Below are 21,478 nucleotides of genomic sequence, written 5' to 3'. Positions count from 1 at the left end.
GAGAATAGACATACAGTGCAGTGTACCCCTGTGGCTGCTCCCCTCAGTAATAATACGCTGCTTACAATACTGTTGAGGGTTGACCAACTGGAGAAAGCCGTAGCAATCAATTCTCTGGCACTGCATCTGGCTCTTTGGTTCCAAAGGGAAGGTGGTGGGAGAGAGAGGGGAGTGCAGTAGTGATAGGGACTCCATAGTTAGAGGAGCAGACAGGAGATGCTGTGGACTTGAAAGCGACACCTGGGTGATATTATTCCTCCTAGGTGCCAGGGTCAAGGACATCTCTATAGCATTGAATCAGGTTCGTATGTCTGGCAAGTGAGACAGAAATCACTATTTGTGAACAAGTATATCAATAATTTATTTACAAACAGTAAAAATTAGACCAAATGTTCATGTCTCCCAAGTTACAGAAACTACAAAGGGAAAAGAAGAGGAAGGCAGTAGTGATAGGGGACTCTATAGTCAAGGGGTCTGACAGGTGATTCTGTGGACACAGGAAAGAAACTCGGATGGTAGTTTGCCTCCCAGGTGCCAGGGTCCGGGATATTTCTGATCGTGTCCAAGGTATCCTGAAGTGGGAGGGAGAACAGCCAGAGGTCGTGGTACATATTGGTATCAATGACATAGGTAGGAAAAGGGAAGAGGTCCTGAAAGAAGACTACAGGGAGTTAGGAAGGAAGTTGAAAATCAGGACCTCAAAGGTAGTAATCTCGGGATTACTGCCTGTGCCACGTGACGGTGAGTATAGGAATAGAATGAAGTGGAGGATAAATGCGTGGCTGAGGGATTGGAGCAGGGGGCAGGGATTCAGATTTCTGGATCATTGGGACCTCTTTTGGGGCGGGTGTGACCTGTACAAAAAGGACGGGTTGCACTTTAATCCTAGGGGGACCAATATCCTGGCGGGCAGGTTTGATAGAGCTGTTGGGGAGGGTTTAAACTAGTTTGGCGGGGAGGTGGGAATCAGAATGTGAGTGCAGGGATTAAGGTAGAAGGACAAGGGCATGATCCTAAGAGTTCTGAATTGATAAGGAAGGACAGGCAGGGGACAGAACATAATTGTAGCCAGTTAAAGGGGTTGAAATGTGTCTATTTCATTGCTAGAAGTATTAGGAACAAGGAGGATGAACTTAGAGCATGGATTAGTATGTGGAACTACGATGCTGTGGCCGTTACTGAAACTTGGTTGGAGGAAGGGCAGGATTGGATGATGCAGGTCCCGGGGTTCAGGTCTTTTAAAAGGAATAAGATGGGAGGTAGAAAAGGGGGGGGGGGGAGTGGCATTGCTGGTCAGGGATAGTATCACAGCTATAGAAAGGGAGGACGCTGCAGAAGGAGTGTTCACGGAGTCAGTCTGGGTGGAAGTCAGAAATAGGAAGGGATCAATCACTGTGCTGGGAGTAGTCTATAGGCCCCCAAGTAGTCCTCGGGACACCGAGGAGCAGATAAGTAGGCAGATTTTAGAATGGTGCAGGAAATACAGGGTAGTAGTTATGGGTGATTTCAACTTCCCTCATATTGACTGGCATCTCCTGAGTGCAAGGGGGATAGATGGGGCTGAATTTGTTAGGTGTGTTCAAGGATTCCTGACACAGTATGTGGACCAGCTGATGAGAGGAGAGCCTATTCTGGATCTAGTTCTGGGTAATGAACCTGGTCAGGTGACAGACCTCTTGGTGGGGGAGCATTTTGGTCGAGAGTGACCACAACTCCCTTAGCTTCAGCATAGCTATGGAAAGGGATAAAATCAGACAAAATGGTAAAGTGCTTAACTGGGGTAGGGGTAACTTTGAAGGGATGAGGCAGGAACTAGCGAGAGTAAATTGGAAACAGATGTTCAAAGAGGAAAGCACAGAAGTAATGTGGGAGAAGTTTAGGGACCACTTGAGCTGGGTTCAGGATAGGTTTGTCCCACTGAGGCAAGGAAAAAATGGTAAGAAAAGGGAACCGTGGCTGATGAAACATGTGAGGCAAATCATCAAGAGGAAAAAGGAAGCGTATGTTAGATATAAGAAGCATGAAGTAGGTGGGGCTCATGAGAAATATAGGGTAGCCAGGAAGGAGCTAAAGAAAGGACTTAGGAGAGCTTGTACACAATACTGGAAGAACTCAGCAGGTCAGGCAGCATCCATGAGAAAAGAGTAGCCAACATTTCGGGCCGAGACCCTACGTTGGCTACTCTTCTCTCACGGATGCTGCCTGACCTGCTGAGTTCTTCCAGCGTTGTGTACATATTCTTTGATCCACAGCATCTGCAGTTATATTTTTGTGTTTAGGAGAGCTCGAAGGGGGCATGAGAAGGCCTTGGCATGTAGGATTAAGGAGAACCCCAAGGCATTCTATGCGTATGTGAAGAATAGGAGGATGACAAGAACGGAGGTGGGACTGCTAAAGGATAAAGAGGGCAACATATGCCTGGAGGCGGAGGAGGTTGGGGAGGTCCTAAATGAATACTTTGCTTCAGTATTCACAAGTGAAAAGGATCTTGATCAGGATGAGGTTGAAGTTGAGCAGGCCTGTGCTGGACAATGTGTAGATCAAGGAAGAAGTGCTGGATCTTCTTAAAAACATTAAGATTGATAAATCCTCAGGGCCAGATATGATATACCCCAGGTTCTTGTGGGAATTGACAGAAGAGATCGCAGGAGCATTAGCTATGATCTTTGAATCCTCTTTGGCTGCTGGGGAAGTGCCGGAGGACTGGAGAATGGCAAATGTAGTTCCCTTGTTTAAAAAAGGTAATAGGGAGAAACCTGGGAACTATAGACCGGTGAGTCTTACGTCAGTGGTATGCAAACTACTGGAAAGGATTCTTAAGGATAGGATCTACGAGCATTTGGAGAAGTACAGTCTACTCATGGATAGTCAACATGGCTTTGTGTAGGGAAGATCGTGCCTCATGAGCCTGATTGAGTTTTTTGAAGAGGTAACAAAAGAAATTGATGAGGGTAGGGCAGTGGATGGGGTCTACATGGATTTTAGCAAAGCATTTGACAAGGTCCCTCACGAGAGACTTATCCAGAAAGTCATGAGGCATGGGATAAGTGGAACCTTGGCTGTTTGGATAAAAAATCGGCTTAAAGGAAGAAAGCAGAGGGTAGTTGTGGAAGGAAAGTATTCTGCCTGGAGGTCGGTGACTAGTGGAGTGCTACAGGGATCTGTCCTGGGACCCCTGCTATTTGCGATTTTTATAAATGACCTGGATGTAGAGGTGTAAGGATGGGTGAGTAAGTTTGCGGATGACATGAAGATTGGAGGAGTTGTGGATGCAGCTGTAGGTTGTCGAAGGTTACAAGAGGATATAGACAGGCTGCAGAGTTGGGCAGAAAAAATGGCAGATGGAGTTCAATCCGGACAAGTTTGAGGTGATGCATTTTGGAAGGACAAACTAGAAGACTGAGTACAGGATTAATGGTCAGTTACTTAAGAGTGTGGACGAACAAAGGGACCTTGGGGTTCAAATCCATACATCTCTCAAGGTCGCTGCACAGGTTGATAGGGTAGTTAAGAAGGCCTATGGGATGCTAGGCTTCATTAATGGGGGATTGAGTTCAAGAGTAGAGAAGTCATGTTGCATCTCTACAAATCTCTGGTGAGACCGCACTTAGAGTATTGTGTTCAATTCTGGTCACCTCATTATAGGAAGGATGTGGAAACTATGGAGAGGATGCAGAGGAGATTTACCAGGATGTTGCCTGGTTTGGAGAACAAGTCATATGAAGCAAGGTTAGCAGAGCTGGGACTTCTCTCTTTGGAGCATAGAAGAATGAGAGGGGACTTGATAGAGGTCTACAAGATTATGAGAGGCATAGATAGGGTGGATAGTCAGTACCTGTTTTCCAGGGCACCAATAGCAAACACCAGAGGGCATATGTACAAAATTAAGGAAGGGAAGTTTAGGGGAGACATCAGGAGTAAGTTTTTTACACGAAGAGTTGTGAGTGCCTGGAATGACTTGCCAGGGATGGTGGTGGAGGCTAAAACATTAGGGGTATTTAAGAGCCTCTTGGACAGGCACATTGATGAAAGAAAAATGGAGAGTTATGGGGTAGTGTGGGTTTAGTACTTTTTTTAAGGATTATATGGGTCAGCACAACATGGAGGGCTGAAGGGCCTGTACTGTGCTGTAGTGTTCTATGGTTCTATGGTTCTAAATATTCAACAAACATTCAATACATTCAACAAATATACTTAGGTAAAATCACGGGCAGAGCATACCTTCCCGATGGTTATGTGCTCGACTTGCCCTAAACAAAGCTTGTTTCTCATGTTATTTTATATCTGGATATTTGAAATTGGACACCAGGCAGCTAACCAATGGGAAAAGCAGTTGCAGTTTCTAAACTAACCAATCATGACGAAGTGATTTCCGACAATCAGAAAAAACACCCCCCGCCCCCCCCCCCCCCCCCACAGGACAGTCTCAGACTGGGTCTGCAGTATTCTAAAGGGGGAAGGTTAATATCCAGAAGTTGTGGTACATATTGGTACCAACGACATAGGTAGGAAAAGGGATGAGGTCCTGTAGAGGGAATATAGGGAGTCAAGTAAAAAGCTGAAAAGCAAGACCTGAAGGACAGTAAGCTCTGGATTGCTGCCTGTGCCACATATCAGTGAGGGTAAGATCAGGATTAGTAGAAGAATCCATGGCTGAGGAATTGGTGCAGGGGGCATGATTTCAGATTTAGTGTCATAGAAAAGTACAACAGAGAAACAGGCCCTTTGGCCCTTCTTGAGCAATTTCTGGATCATCAGGATATCTTCTGGGGAAGGTGTGACCTGTACAAAAAGGGCTGTTTACACCTGATCCTGAGGGGGATCAATATCCTTGTGGGCAGGTTTGCTAGAGCAGTTGAGGAGGGTTTAAACTAATTTGGCAGGGTGATGGGAACTGGAGAGATAGGTCAGAGAATAGAGTGGTTGGTATTGAAGTAGATGAAGTGTGAGGTGAGACTGTGAGGAAGGTTAGGCAGATGATAGGCAAAATTGGAGTCAGTAGGATGGGTTGAGGAGTTTCTTTATACTAAATAGCTGGTTCAACACTTCAATAGTTTGGAAAAGTGAGGGTAAAGTAAAAGGGAAGGAGAATGTAAGAGAGGTACTAAAATCACTAGAATAAATGAAGTGACAAAAAGTTTAGAAAGAGAAGATTTTTCCTTCTGGTAACAGAGGCATAATCGGAAAAGGTGATGAATACAGGACTGAAGGTTTTATATTTGAATGCATGCAGTACATGGAATAAAGATCTTGTAGCGCAGTTAGAAACAAGCAGGCATCACTGAGTTGTAGCTGAAAGAAGATCATAGTTGGGAGTTTAATATCCAAGGATATGTATTGCATTGAAAAGAGCTTTAAGCAGCTGCCAATTGGAGAGATTGGCACCCTGAGAAGACGTAGTTCACTCAGGTTCACTGAATGAGTAGAAAAGTCAGAGACTTGCGGCAGTTTTGAACTCACCTAATGGTCCAAGGGATTTAGAGGAACAAACTTACTACAGACTGTTGCAAGAAACATAAGGTTGTTATAGTCAGTGATTTTAACTTTCCACATATTGACTAGGAGTCCCATACTGTAAAAGGACTAGATGGGATGGAGCTTGTCAAATGTGTTCAGGAAAGTTTCCTTAATCAATATGTAGAAGTCCCAGTGAGAGAGTCTGCATACTTGATCTGCCATAAGGGAATCAGACAGGGCAGGTGACAAGTTTGTGTAGGGAAACATTTGCATCCAGTGATCACTATGCCATTAGATACAAAGTAAATATGCAAAAAAGAAAGGTTTGGTCTGTGGGTTGAGATTCTAAATTGGAGAAAGGCCAATTTTGATGGTATCAGAAATGATTTGGTATTGGGACAGGCTGTTTTCTGACAAAGGTGTACTTGGTCAGAGGGAAGCCTCAGAAGTGATCTTTTGAGAGTACAAAGCTTGTATGTGCCTGTCAGAATAAATGGTAAAGATAACAGATGCAGGGAACTCTGATTTTTCAAGAGATATTGAGGCTCTGGTTAAGAAAAAAAGGAGATGCATAACAGGTATAGGCAGGTAGGACCAAATGAGGTGCCTATGAAGTATAAGAAATACAAGAGAACACAAAGAAATTGGAAGGTTGCCATTGCAGCCAAGTTGAAGGAGAGTCCTAAAGGATTCTATAGTTATGTTAAGAGCCTAAGGATTGCAAGGGACAAAATTGGTCCTCTGGAAGATCAGAATAGTAATCTATGTGTGAAGGCAAAGGAGATGGGGGAGATCTTAAACGTTTTTTGCATCTGTATTTACTCAGGAGATGGACACAGAGTCAATAGAAGTGAGGCAAATCAGCATCAACTTCATGGACCCTGTATAGATTAGAAGAGGAGGTGTTTGCTGTTCTGAGGCAAATCAGAGAGGATAAGTCACCAAGGTGTTCTCTCAGACCCTAAGAGAGGCGAGTGTAAAAATTGCTGGGACCCTAGCAGAGATATTTAAAACATCATTAGCGACAGGGAAGGTACCAAAGTATTGAAGGATAGCTAATATTGTTCTGCTGTTTAATAAACCAGGAGATTATAGACTGGTAAACTGAGATCAGTAGTGGGAAAGTTATTGGAAGGTATTCTAAGAGACCAGATATTTAAGTATTTGGATAGACATGGACTGATTAAGAACAGTCAGCATGGCTTTGTGCGTGGTAGGTCATGTATAACCAATCTTACAGAATTTTTCGAGGAAGTTACTAGGAAAGTGGATGAAAGCAGTGAATGTTGTCTACACGGACTTTAACAAGGCATTTTGACAAGGTCCCACATGAGAGGTTGGTCGAAAAGGTTCAGTCACTTGGCATTCAGGATGAGATAATAAATTGGATTAGACATTGAATTTGACGGAGAAGCCAGAGAGTGATAGTAGATGGCTGTCCCTCTGACTGGATCCCTGTGGTATTCCACAGGGATCAATGCTGGGTCCATTGTTGTTTGTCATCTATATCAATAATCTGGATGATAATGTGGTTAACTGAATCAGCAAATTTATGAATGCCATCAATATTAGGGGTGTAGTGAACAGCAAGAAGACTATTATGGTTTGCAGAGGGATCAGGATCAGCTGGAAAATGGGCTGAAAAATGGCAGATGGAATTTAATGTAGACGAGTTCAAGGTGTTGCACTTCAGTAGGACCAACTAGTGTAGATCTTACACAGTGAATGGTTGGGCACTGAGGAGTGTGGTAGAGAGAAGGGATCTGGGAATACAGGTCCATAATTCATTGAAAGTGGTGACACAGGTAGATAGGGTATATTGGCCTCCATAAGACAGTGTGTTGAGTATAGGAGATGGGATGTTATGTTGAAGTTGTATAAGATGTTGGTGAGGCCTAATTTGGAGTATTGTGTGCAGTTTTGGTCACCTACCTACAGAAAAGGTTGAAAGAGTACAGACAAAACTTACAAGGATATTGCCAGGTGTGGAGGACCAGAGTTCTAAGGAAAGGTTAAGTAGGCCATGTTTCCTGAAGGAGAAGTCTTGCTTGACAAATCTGTAAGAAATCTTTGAGGAAATAACAGGCAAGATAGACGAAGGAGAGCCTGTGGAAGTTTTTACTTTGACTTTCAGAAGGCCTTTGACAAGGTGCAGCACATGATGCTGCAACATATGAGGCAATGGTATTACAGGAAAGATACTGGCATGGATAGAAGATTGGCTGCTTGGCAGGAAGCAGAGTGGGAATAAAGAGGCTCCCCTGGTTAGCTGTTCGGTGACTAGCGGTTTTCTGCATGACATGTTGCTGGGAATGTTTTTATCTCTGTTATAAGTCAATGATTTGGATGACAGAATTGATGGGTATTGTGGCCATGTTTGTGAATGATACAAAGGTAGGTGTAGAGGCAGGAAGTTTTGAGGAAGCAGATGATTTGCTAAAGGACTTGAACAGATTAGGAGAATGGGCAAAGAAGACGCAATGGAATATAATGTGTCAAAGTGTAGAATCATTTTTGGAAAAAGGAATAAAGACATAGAAAATTTTCTAAATGGGGAGGAAATTCAAAAATCAGAGTTGCAAAGGGACTTGGGAATCCTTGTGCAGGATTCCTTAAATGTTAACTTGCAGGCTGAGTCAATGGTGAGGAAGGCCGATGCAATGTTAGTATTCATTTCAAGAGGACTAGAATATATAAGCAAGGATTTAACACTGAGAATTTCCAAGGCTTTGGTCAGACCACACTTGGAGTATCATGAGTAGTTTTGGGCCTCTTATCTAAGAAAGGATGTGCTGGCATTAGCGAGGGCCCAGAGGAGGTTCATGAGGATGAATCTGAGAATGAGAACCTATACTCTCTAGAGTTTAGAAGATTGAGGGGGGAAAGCCCTTGATAAAGTGGACATGGACATGTTTTTTATAGTGGGGGAGTCTAGGTCCAGACGGCACAGTCTCAGAATAGAATGACATCCCTTTAAAAGAGAGATGAGGAGATATTTCTTTAGTGGTGAGTCTGTGGAATTCATTGTCACGGACAGTTGAGGAGGACAAGTCATTGGGTATATTTAAAGTGGAGGCTGATAGGTTCTTGATTAGTAGGGGCATTAAAAGATATGGGGAAAAGGCAGGAGAATGGGGTTGAGAAGGATAAAAAACTCAGCCATGATTATATGGTAGAGTAGACTCGATTTGCCAAATAGCTTAATTCAGCTCCTCAATCTTATACCCTCACTTACCCAAACTTCTTCTGAATGTTGTAATCAAACCTGCACTCACCACTTTTATTGGTAGCTCATTCCACACTCGCACTCACCTGAGTGAAGAAGACACCACTGCCACCACCCCCACTCCCCCAGTTCTCCTCAAAAACTTCACCTTTCAACTGTAACCTATGACCTCTAGTTCTTGACTCACCTATCCTCAGTGAAAAAGCCTATTTGCATTTACCCTATTTATACTCCTCATAATCCAGCACATTTCCTTCAAATCTCTCCCCCGCCCCCCCATGCTCCAGGGAACAAAGTCCCAACCTATTCAACCCTTCCTTATAATTTAGGCATTGTAAATTTTATCTGTACTCTTTCAACCTAATTGATATCTTTCCACTAAGTAGGTGATCAGAACTGCACACAATACTCCAAATTGGACCTAAACGAAGTCTTATGCAGCTTCAACATAACATCCCAACTTCTGTACTCATCACTCTGGCCAATGTACCAAAAGCTCTCTTTGAGACCCTATCTACCTGTGACACCACTTTCAAGGAATTAGAGACCTGTATTCTCAGAACCCTTTGTTCTTATCATATAGCTTCCCTGATGGTTTCATTGTCTACCCTTTCTCAAACAACCTCAAATCTCGTCTTCAACAACAATTACACTCTTTCTGTGAACACAATGGTTGGACACAAGAAAATAAGAGCAGGAGAAGGCCAGTAAGCCCATGAAGCCTTCCCCATTATTTATTGAGTCATTCAGTAATACAGTAGGGAATCAGGCCCGTCAGCTCATCTGGTCCATGCTGACCACAGCATCCTCCCTGCTTGAAAGACCATAAGACTATAAGAAATAGAACATTTGGCCCATTGAGTCTGCTCCGCCATTCAATCATGGCTGATCCTTTCTTTCCTCCTCCTCTACCCCACTACCCAGCCTTCTCCCTGTAAACATTGGTGCCATGGCCAATCAAGAACCAATCAATTTCCATCTTAAATACACCCAACGACCTGGCCTCCACAGTTGCCTGTGGTAATAAATTCCACAAATTCACCACCCTCTGGCTAAAGAAATTTCTGCGCATCTCTGTTTTAAATGGATGCCCCTCTATCCTGAGGCTGTTCCCTCTTGTCCTAGACTCCCCCATCATGGGAAACATCCCTTCCACATCTACTCTGTCTAGGCCTTTCAACATTCAAAAGGTTTCAGTGTGATCCCCCTTCACCCTTTTAAATTACAGTGAGTACAGACCCAGAGCCATCAAACTTTCCTCATATGATAACCCTTTCATTCCTGGAACCATCCTTGTGAAATTCCTCTGAACCCTTTCCAATACCAGCACATCTTTTCATAGATTAGGAGCCCAAAACTTTTCACAATAGGTGAGGCCTCACCAGTGCCTTATAAAGCCTCAGCATAACATCCTTGCTCTTGTATTCTAGACCTCTTGAAATGAATGCTAACATTGCATTTGCCTTTCCCACCACTAACTCAACCTGCATGTTAACCTTTAGAGTGTTCTGTACGAGGACTCTTGTCCCTTTACATCTCAGTTTTTTGGATTTTTCTCCCCATTTAGAAAATTGTCCCATTTGCCTAATTTCAGTCTATATCCCTCCATTTACCTATCCAAAGGTACTCTTCAGATCAATTTCTTTTTACCTTACATCATTGTTTTTTTTAAAAAGCGTTGGTGTGCTGTTGCCAGATCTGCATTAAACCTAGGCTTTCCTCTGAGAGCCTCTCCTACTCAATCCAACTGCTCTGAAGCTACAGCTAGTCTCTCTTCTCCACATGGAGTCTCTGGGTTTATGATTGACGATGCCTTCTTTGATGCTACTAATGAGACAATTGGACCAATTTCCCATTCTTCTGCTAATGGCTTAATTAATTGCATGACGCACTCCTGCAAGGTCATATCCCAGTAGACAGAAATCCTTCTACTGATTTTTTTCAAACCCTTAAAATATTGTAGTTTTAAATAATTCTGAAGCATCTGAGTTTTCATTCTCTTCTTACCTTCAAGTTTTCTGGACTGCATTTAGATATTGAAAGCAAATCAAGTAAAAAACTCCTGTACTTCTGATTGAGACAGATCAAATTTAATGTAGACTTTCACTACAAGGGTTTGCATTTTCTCTTTAGAGTATAGCTGTACTTTTACAGAAACAGAAATGGCACCTGACATATACAGTGCATTGTTACCAATCTATGAAATGATGACCAAAATAGATGTGGAATTTATTTTAACAAATTGATAACTGATTCCAAACTTTAAATAAGTGAGTGTGATGAAAATGTGCACGCTGCTGTATTTAGTCACATCACTTGGCTGCTTCCCAGAATACAGGAGACAATGCGAGAATGGATGGAACATAATTTACTCTTTCCTGTTGTAGACTTGAGAGCACATTCCCTAAATGCAATATGATAGTTGTTATTTTCTGATAGCCCTGTATATTTACTTAGGGAATGAAACTTTAAAGCTTTCTAGCCCCTGCTGTGGGACAGGTAATATAATATTCCTGCAATGTCAAATCAATCCATTCCAAATCTTAATGTGATTGTTCAGTGTCCCAATCCTGTCAACTCTTATTACTTCTTGTACAACTGAGGATATTGCATGAAGTTTACAGTGGAAACCAACGTTAACTGTTCTTATATCAGTAGGCACCAGTGAATCCATTTAATGGGAATTCAGATTAGAAATGGCAAGCTGCTAAAATTGGCATGAGTTTCTTTCATCTTTACAGCGATAAAAATAGCTAAAGAGACTGAAATGAGACAAGCGTTAAAATCTATATGATGCAGATGTGGGACAAGGTTTTACTGAATTTGAATAAAGGTGACAAGTATGCTAGGGCAATGATAGATTATTTGGCCTGTGCCTGTAACTATTATTAGGAACAAATCTGAGTATTAATACATGGACATGGTTTCTGATTGCCACAGCAGTCTCCTTGACTTTCAGTAGTTCCCATTGGGCAAGAAAATCTCATATGATATATTGTGCCAGGATTTCTGAAAACCCTTCCAAGAAAGGTTGCTAAATAGGGTTGACTAATGAATATTTTAAGTAAAATACACGGTGTGGCCACTTTATTAGGTACACCTATACACTTGCTTGTAATGCAAATACTGTATCTGACCAACCAATCATTTGGCAGCAGCTCAATGCATAAAAGCAAGATATGGTCAAGAAGTTCAGTTGTTGTTCATACCAAACAGCAAAATGGGGAAAAAACTGTCATCTAAGTGACTTTGACCATGCAATGAAGTTGGTGCCAGACCGAGTGGTTTGAGTATCCCAGAAACTGGTGATCTTTTGTGATATTCACATATAGCACTCTCTAGATTTTACAGAGAATGGTGCAAAGCAACTAGTGAGGGTGAAAATAACTTGTTAATGAGAGGTCAGAGGAGAATGGATAAACTGGTTCAAGCTGCCAGGAAGGCAACAGAAACCAAATAATGAGTCATTACAACAGTGGTGTGCAGAAGAGCATCTCTGAACACACAACACATTGAACCATAAAGTGGATGGGCTACAGCAGTAGAAGATCACAAACATACACTCAATGGCCAGAATGTAGATGTAGAAAGAATTGACGATAAGTGAAGTGAAGTTATTCAACCTAGAATAACATTGCACAAGGCTGTCTTATTGATTGATACCTTCTGCTTCCAAAGCACACAAGACTTCTGATGAGGTGGTCAGAGTACAGGCTTCGGACAGTAGATGGGTGACCACCAGGAGAGGTAAGGGATTATGAAGTCAGTGCAGGCTTCTCTTGTAGCCATTCCCCTCAGGAACAAGTATACCCTTTAGGGTATTGCTGGGTGTGAGTGACCCGTCAGGGCACAGCAGCAGCAGCCAGGCCAGTGGCCAACTCTGTGGCTCAGCTTGTACAGATATTGCTGCTGCCCAGGTTGGGACCCAGCTGGGTTTGAACTCAGGACCATCTGCCTTGAAGTCCAGTGCTGTTGCCACTACACCACCAGCCAGCCCAGCAGGGAAGGGTAAAGTCAGGCAGTACGATCATTAGAAACTTTTCTCGGGAAGGGGGCGACTTGTCCAAGAGGGGTGGGTTGCTCTTGAACTGGAGAGAAACCAATATCCTCCCCGGGAGGTTTTCTAATGCTACTCTGGAGGGTTTAAACTAGCTTCACAAGGGACTGGGAACCTCATCAAAAGTCTCAGGTCAGTAAGTGAAGGATCAGACAAGAAAGTAGATGTCAGGGAAAGTATTGATAGGCAAAATCAAAATAACAGGCATGATGGGTCGGATAGTTTGAAGTGTGTGTATTTTAATGCTAGGAGTATTCCGGGTAAGGGTGATGAACTTAGAGCATGGATCAGTACATGGAACTACGATGTTGTAGCCATAACTAAAAATTGGTTGAGAGAGGGGCAGCAATGGATGAGTAATGTCCCAGGGTGTGATGTTTTAGAAATGATAGAGAAGGAGATAAAAGTGGGTGGGGGTGGTGTTGCCCTCCTAATCAGGGATAATATCACAGCTGCACTCAGTGGAGACATTCATGGAGGATTCAGACACTGAGTCCATTTGGGTATAACTCACAAATAGGAAGGGTGCAATCACACTGATGTGATTATACAACAGACTCCCCCCCCACCCCCGCCAACAGACCCCTGGACGTTGAGAACAGATATGTAATCAGATTAATGAGATGTGTAAAAATTATGGGATTGTTGTGATGGGGGATTTCAACTTCTCTAAAATAAACTGAGACATTCTTAGAGCAAGAGGCTTAGATGGGGCAGAAATCGTTAAGTGTATCTAGGAGGGTTTCTTAAATCAATGTGTAGCTGGTCCAATGAGAGGAGGGGCCATACTGGATCTGGTGTTGGGTCTCGCCAGTTGACTGACCTTTCAGTGGGCGAGCAGTTCGGGAACAGTGACTACAACTCCTTAACTTTCAGGAAAGCCATAGGTATGGACTGAGCATGAGAGTCTTAAATTGGAGTAGGGCAGATTGCAAGAGTATTAGGCAGGAACCAAGAAGATTTAATTGCAAACGCCTTCTTCTTTGGCAAGTCCACATCAGACGTGTGGAAGGTGTTTAAAGATCAATTGTACAGAGTATAGGAAAGGTATGTTCCTGTCAGAAGGAAGGATGGGGATGGAAAGATAAGAACCTTGGATATCCGGAAAGGTAATGAATTTGGTCAGGAAGAAAAAGGAAAAGTATGAAAAGCTTCAGAGGTTAGGATCAAACAGAGCACATGAGGAGTATGAAGAAGCCAGAAAATAAGTAAAGAAGCAGATTGGGAAAGCCATGAGGCGCAATGAAAAGTTCTTGTCAAGTAAGATTAAGGTGAATCCCAATGCATTCCATAAAACCATAAAACATAGGAGAAGAATCAGGCATTCAGCCCATTGTGTCCGCTCTGCCACTTAATTATGGCTGATCTGCTCTTTCCCTCATCAGCCCCACTCCCTGATTTGTCCCTGTAACCTTTGCTGCCATGTCCAAGCAAGAACCTATCAAGCTCTGCCTTAAATACACCCAATGACCTGGCCTCCGCAGCTGCCTGTGGTAATAATTCCACAAATTCACCACCCTCTGGCTAAAGATATTTCTGTGCATCTCTGTTTTAAATGGACACACCTCTATCCTGAGCCGTGCCCTCTTGTCCTAGACTCCCCCAACATGGGAAACATCCTTTCCACATCTACTTTGTCTAGGGCTTTCAACATTCAAAAGAGTTCAATGATTGCCCCCTCATCCTTCTAAATTCCAGTAAGTACAGACCAAGACTTATCAAATGTTCATTGTATGATAACACATTCATTCCTAGAATCATCCTTGTGTATCTCCTCTATACCGTCTCCAATACCAGCACTTCTTTTTTAGACAAGGAGCCCAGAACTATTCACAATATTCATGGTGAAGCCTCACCAGTGCCTTATAAAGCCTCAGCATCACATTCCTGCTTTTGTATTCTAGACCTCTTGAAATGAATGCTAATGTGGCATTTGCCTTCCTCACCACTGACTCTACCTGCAAGTTAACCTTTAGTGTGATCTGCATAAGGACTCTCAAGTCCCTTTGCATCTCAGAATTTTGGATTTTTTGCCCATTCAGAAAATAGTCTTCACATTTATTTATTCTACCAAAGTGCATGGCCAGGCATTTTCCAACATTGTATTTCATTTGCCATTTTCTTGCCCATTCTCCTAATCTGTCTAAGTCCTTCTGCAGCCTACCTGTTTCCTCAACACTACTTGCCCCTCTACCAACTTGCATATCATCTGTAAACTTGGCAACAAAGCCATCTATTCCATCATCTAAATCATTTGTTGACAGCATAACAAGAAGCAGTCCCAACACTCCCTGCTGCAGAACACCACTAGTCACTGGCAGCCAACCAGAAAAGGATCCTTTTATTCCCATTCCCTGCCTCCTAACAATCAGTCAATGCTCTCACCACGCCAGTAACTTTCCTGTAATGCTATGGGCTCTTAACTTGGTAAGCAGCCTCATGTGTAGCATCTTGTCAAATGCCTTCTGAAGGTCCAAATATACAACATCCACTACATCCCCTTTATCTACCCTACTTGTAATTTCCTCAATGAATTCCAAAAGGTTTGGCAGGCAAGATTTTCCCTTAAGAAAACCATGCTGACTTTGTCCTATCTTATCCTGTATCACCAAGTACTCTATAGCCTCATCCTTAACAATTGACTCTAACATCTTCCCAACCATTGAAGTCAGGCTAACTGGTCTATGATTTCCTTTCTGCTGCCTTCCCCATTTCTTAACGAGTGGAGTGACATTTGCAATTTTCCAATCGTCTGGCATCATGCCAAAGTCTAATGATTTTTGAAAGATCATTATTAATACCTCCACAATCTCTATCACTACTCTTTTAGAACCATAGGGTGCAGTTCATCTGGTCCAGGTGATTTATATCCTTAGGTCTTTCAGCTTTTTAAGCATCTTCACCCTTGTATTAGTAACTGCACTCACTTCTCTTCCCTCGAACCCTTCAACATCTGGCACACTGCTAGTGTCTTCCACAGTGAAGGCTGATGCAAAATACTCACTTAGTTCATCTGCCAGCTCCTTGTCCCCATTATTATTTCTCTGGCCTCACTTTTTAGCATTCCTATACCCACTCTCATCTCTCTTTTGGTTTTTACATACTTGTAAAAACTTTTACTATCCTCCCTGATATTGTTTGCTAGCTTACTTTCATATTTCATCTTTCCCCCCAATGATTCTTTTAGTTGTTCCCTGTAGGTTTTTAAAAGCTTCCCAATCCTCTGTCTTACCAATAATTTTTGCTTTGTTGTATGTCTTCCCTTTTGCTTTCACATTAGCTTTGACTTCCTTTGTCAGCCACGGTTGTACTAATTTGTCATTTGAGTTTCATTATTTTGGCATACATCTATCTTGCACCTTCCTCATTTTTTCCAGAAACTCACACCATTGCTGCTTGCTGTCATCTCTGCCAGCAGCTCCTTCCAATTTACTTTGGCCAACTGCTCTCTTATACCACTGTAATTTCCCTTACTCCACTGAAATACTGCTATGTCAAACTTTACTTTTTCCCTGTCAAGTTTCGAGTTGCACTCAATCATACTGTGATCACTGCCTCCTAAGGTTCTTTTACCTTAAGCTAGCTATTCACCTCCGGTTCATTACATAACACCCAATCCAGTATAGCCATCCTGACAAAGGGTCTCGACCCGAAACGTCGACAATGCTTCTCCCTACAGATGCTGCCTGGCCTGCTGCGTTCCACCAGCATTTTGTGAGTGTTGCTTGAACTTCCAGCATCTGCAGATTTCCTCGTGTTCGCTGATCCACTAGTAGGTTCAACAAACTGCTCTAAAAGGCCATTTTATAGGCATTCAACAAACTCACTCTCTGAAGATCCATTACCAACGTGATTTTCCAAATTGACCTGCGTGTTGAAATCTCCCATGACTATCATAACACTGCCCTTCTGGTATGCCTTTTCTATTTCCTGTTGTAACCGTTGGTCCACATCCCAGCTGTTACAGCAACTGCCATCAGGGTCCTTTTATCCTTACAGTTCACAAGGATTCAGCATCTTCCATCCTGTGTCTCATCTTTCTACTGATTTGATACCATTCTTTACCTGCAGAGCCATGCTATCCGCTCTGCCGACCAAACTATCCCTCCGATACATCGTAGAACCTTGGATATTCAGCTCTCAACTACAGCCATCCTTCAGCCATGATATTATAAACATACTTCAAGAGCAAGAGGATAAAGGACACTGAAGGATAAAGAGGGAAACACTTGCTTGGTTGTGGAGAATATGATTGAGGAACTTAATGAGTACTTTGTTTCAGTATTCACCAGGAAAAAGGATATGGAAGACCAGGAGATTAGTACTGTGCGTATAAATATTTTAGGGCATTTAGAGGTCAAGGGAGAGGAAATGTTGGATCTCCTAATGAATATTAAGATGGATAGGTCCCCAGAGCCAGATAGGATTTACACCGGTTTATTGAAGGAGGCAAGAGACGAGATTGCTAGGCCCTTGACCAGTATCTTTGTGTCCTCTCTAGACACAGGCAATGTCCCGGAGGACTGGAAAGTGGCTAATGTTGTACCCTATTTAAGAAGGCAACAAGGGAAATTCCTGGAAACTATAGAACGATGAGCTTCATGTCAGTTGTCGGGAAATTGCTGGAAAGAAGTTCTTAGTGGTAGGAAACTTGAGCATTTGGAAACCCATAGTCTAAACAGAGAGCCAGCATGGCTTTGTGCGGGGCAGGTCATCTCTTACCAATTTGATTGAGCTTTTTGACAAGGTTATGAGAGAGACTGATGAAGGTAGAGCAGTGGATTGTTGTCTAGCTGGATTTTAGTAAAGTGTCTGACAAAGTCCCTCATGGGAGGCTAATCCAGAAAATTAGGATACATGGGGTCCACAGCGAATTGTCTGTTTGGATTCAGTATAGTAGCTAAAGGGATTTATTTGAGCTGGAGGTCTGTAATTGGTGGTGTTCTGCAGTGATCTGTTCTGGGATCTTTTCTGTTTGTGATGTTTATAAATGATGAAAATGTAGATGGGTGGGTTAGTAAGTTTGCAGATGAGATCAATATTGGTGGAATAGTGGACAGTGTAGAAGACTGGCAAAGAATGCAGCACCATATAGATCAGTTGTAGATATGGGCAGAGAAATGGCAGATAGGGTTTCACCCAGATAAAAGTGAGATTTTGTACCTTGGTAGGGAAAATGCAGGGAGACTGAACCCTTAACAGTGTTGCTGAGCAGAGAGATCTTGCAGTCCAAATTCATTGTTCCTTCAAAGTGGCTAGACAAGTCAATAAGGTTGTAAAGAAGGTTTATGGAATGCTTGCTTTTATTAGTTGGGGCATTGAGATCAGAAATCAGGAGGTTATGTTGCATCTTTCTAGAACTCTGGTTAGGCCACATCTGGAGTATTGCATCCAGTTCTGGTCACCCCACTACAGGAAGGACGTTGAGCCTTTGGAGAGGGTGCAGAGGAGGTTTACCAGGATGCTCCCTGGCTTAGGAGGCATGTGCTATCATGAGAGGCTGGATAAACTTGGGTTGTTTTCTCTGGAGCAGCAGAGGCTGAGGGGAGATCTGATAGATTATGAGAGGCATAGATAGGGTAGACAGTGAATATCTGTTTTCCAGGGTAGAAGAGTCTAATACCAGACAGCATGCATTGAAGGTGAGAGGGATTGGCTCAAAGGAGGTACGAGAAGTAAGATTTTACTCTGAGAGTGGTGAAATGCCTGGAAGGCGTTGCCAGTATGGTGGTAGAGGTAAATACTTTAGAAGCTTTTAAAGAGACATTTAAATAGACACATGAATATGAGAAAGGTGAAGGGATTTGCACATTGTGATGTCACAACCACGGATTCGGCAGTGCAGTAGATATGGCAATTGCGCTCGTGAATATGCACGTGTCAGCTAATAATTATTTCATTGTGATAGTATTTAACTCCATTCATTCCGTCATATTTATTTGTTGAGACTTGGACACAGCGACACTTCACTGCCTGTTTGCATTCTGCCTTGCCTGAGAAATCAGACTGTCAAGTCAACTGACTCTGAAGACCAGCGGTATTCGTTTTATTCTTAGTTGTCCATTTCAGCTGCAGTGTTGGCTTCGTTTTCCATTTGAGAGTTTTAGTTAACAGCCCTGTTTGGCCTAGCATTTGTTTTCTTTTCCCTTTAACACTGTTTGCAGATTATAGTCTGTGAACTATCGACGTGCTTCAGTGTCTATCACTCTGCACTTGGGCCATATCACATGTGACAGTAGGAGGGATTAGTTTTTGGAGGTGTTTTGATTTACTTTTTATCCTGTATTCAGAAACACAAGTGAACAACTGGCTATGTTTGCAATTGATGGTAAATTGGGAGAAGATGATCATTAAGGATTGGCAAAACAATGAAGGAAATAGAGAAGTATTAGAATAAAGCATGGATGTGGAACTGGAACAAATGAAACCAGTGCATTTAGACACAGTGGGTTAACCATTGGAGCATAATCAATAGTGAAAAATAGCAAAGAGAGGGTCAGGGATTCACAGTAAACTGAGCACCTACCATGTTGGATTTTGTACATCAGCAACCAACAAAAGTACACAAAATGAGAAGGTATATTGTTAAATTAAGAGAGAACTCATTTGAATGTATTAAACTGAAATGTGCCATGTAACATGAGTAGGGCATTTAGTTCTGGCCACAAATGTCTGAAGAAAGTATCCAAGGCTTAGCAAGAGTGAAACAGATTGCCTTCTAGCTCAGAGATGTAAGAAACTTTGTTAGTTCCAAGTCTCTGGTCATATGCCCAAGAAATTGCATATTAGTGCACACTCAACTGTTTGGAATCCACCAGGCAAATTATGTCTCCCAGAAATAGGTTAAAATGCACACAAGCCATTCCATTCCAGTTTAGGGAGTAGTCAAAATGCTGAGATTGAAGTGTTTTTTGTGGAATAAGTTTAAGTGAATGGATAATATCCAGTGAATCCTTTTCAACCATGACTTAAAATGCAAGTTTTTAGAACAAGGGAGGCTATGCCATGTGTCAATACAAGTTATATACCATGCATTAATGAGTTAAGCAATAATGAATCCTTTGCCTAGATCACTCAAGAGATCCATTTAGAGTTTAATATTCCATTGAAGAGCAAATGTATTTTCAAAATTCTTTTCTCAACTAATTTCATATGATAATCAAAACCAGATATTCATAGTTTTGAATTAAGAAGGGCAAAAAAAAAGTGGAAAGTAGAAGCGGCCTCTTTTTTATGCAAAGTTTTAACTGCTGTGAAACAACATTCCAGGGTGTTGATGAGAGAGCTTCAGGAGAAGGGTTAAAAATCACACATCTTTATGCCTCACCTTTATGGCCGTGGAGAAAAAGGCGAGGATGCATCCTGTCTTGACAAGACAACACACATAATTATAATGCTTTAAGCAGGTTCACAATGTAAATTAGGAAGCCTGATTTTAATGTAACAACCGTGGGTCAGTTTTTCCACAAAATATAGATGAAAACAGACAGTTCTAGAAAATAGCTAGTTTTTATACAGCAGTCCAACCAGCTGGGAGAAGCAGGATTATTCACATAACTACTCAAGAACTCTTCTGCCAATTATGCCTCTCTGCACAGCTAGTCAAGCAAACAACTTACATTACTGCACAAAAGTATAGGCACGTATATATGGCGCAGGTGCCTGAGATATTTCCACAGTACTGTAGTAATTTTATGTATTGCACTGTACTGCTGCCACAAAAAGAAACAAATTTCATGATATACAGGAGTGATGATTAACCTGATTCTGATATAGATCTCTATTGTAGACTGAGAGTGGGAAGGGGCCAGGGAGAAGGGAATCATGGCTGGGAAAAGGGGAAGGAGCAGGAAGCAGCAGTGAGACATTCCATAATAATCAATAAACCAATTGTTTGGAATCAAATGACCTTGCCTGGTGTCTCAGGGCTGGGTGTGTCTACACCTGTGTCACTCCCTCCCACCCCTGGCACTCCTTCTCTGCCAGCTGCCCCACACCACCACCCCCCCATGGGTTCCATCCTCGTCATTCCCAACATCCTTTGCTCCCACCAGATTTCTGCTCCACGCTGACAGCTACAGTAATGTGCAAAAGTCTTAGACAACCTAGCTATATATAGTATGTGCCAAAGTCATTTGCACAGTAGTGCATATAATCATTTATTTCACATACCAGTTCACAAATTATAAAATAAAATGCAGTTTCATTACCACAAAAAGTTTTGCAGATGCTGTGAGTTCAAAGCAACACACACAAACTGCTGGAGGAACTCAGAAGGTCAGGCAGCACCTATGGAGAGGAATAAACAGTCCATCTTTTGGGCCGAGACTTTTCTTCAGGACTGAAAAGGTAGTGGGAAGACATCAGAATAAAAAGGTGGGGAGAGGAGAAGGAGGATAGCTAGAAGGTGATAGGTGAAGCAACACACACAAAATACTGGAGGAACTCAGCAGGCCAGGCAGCACCTATGGAAAAATGTACATTCGATGTAGGGTCTTGGCTCAAAATGTTGACTGTACTTTTTTCCATAGATGCTGCCTGGCCTGCTGAGTTCCTCCAGCATTTTGTGTGTGTTGCTTGGATTTCCAACATCTGCAGATTTTCTCTTGTAGGTGATAGGTGAAGCCAGGTGGGTGGGAAAGGTAAAGGGCTGGAGAAGAGGAAATCTGATAGGATAGGAGAGTGACAATAGGAGAAAGGGAAGGAAGAGGTGATAGGTAGGTAAGAAGAGGTAAAAG

General features: G+C 42.4%; 1 protein-coding gene across 1 annotated transcript in view; it reads right to left on the bottom strand.

Annotated features, from left to right (window-relative positions):
* Positions 1-16,856, bottom strand: part of LOC140734004 (MICOS complex subunit Mic27-like) — a 102,425-nt gene extending 85,569 nt beyond the window's left edge. The window contains exon 1 of the mRNA XM_073057583.1: positions 16,806-16,856. Coding sequence (XP_072913684.1) covers positions 16,806-16,856 — 51 coding nt within the window. The remainder of the gene's footprint in view (positions 1-16,805) is intronic.
* Positions 16,857-21,478: the final 4,622 nt, after the last annotated feature.

The sequence above is a fragment of the Hemitrygon akajei genome, chromosome 10 (assembly GCF_048418815.1).
Source record: "Hemitrygon akajei chromosome 10, sHemAka1.3, whole genome shotgun sequence".
NCBI classification, from domain to species: Eukaryota; Metazoa; Chordata; class Chondrichthyes; order Myliobatiformes; family Dasyatidae; genus Hemitrygon; species Hemitrygon akajei.
The sequence above is the reverse complement of the archived record's forward strand: the minus strand, read 5'-3'. Positions and strand labels throughout refer to the sequence as shown.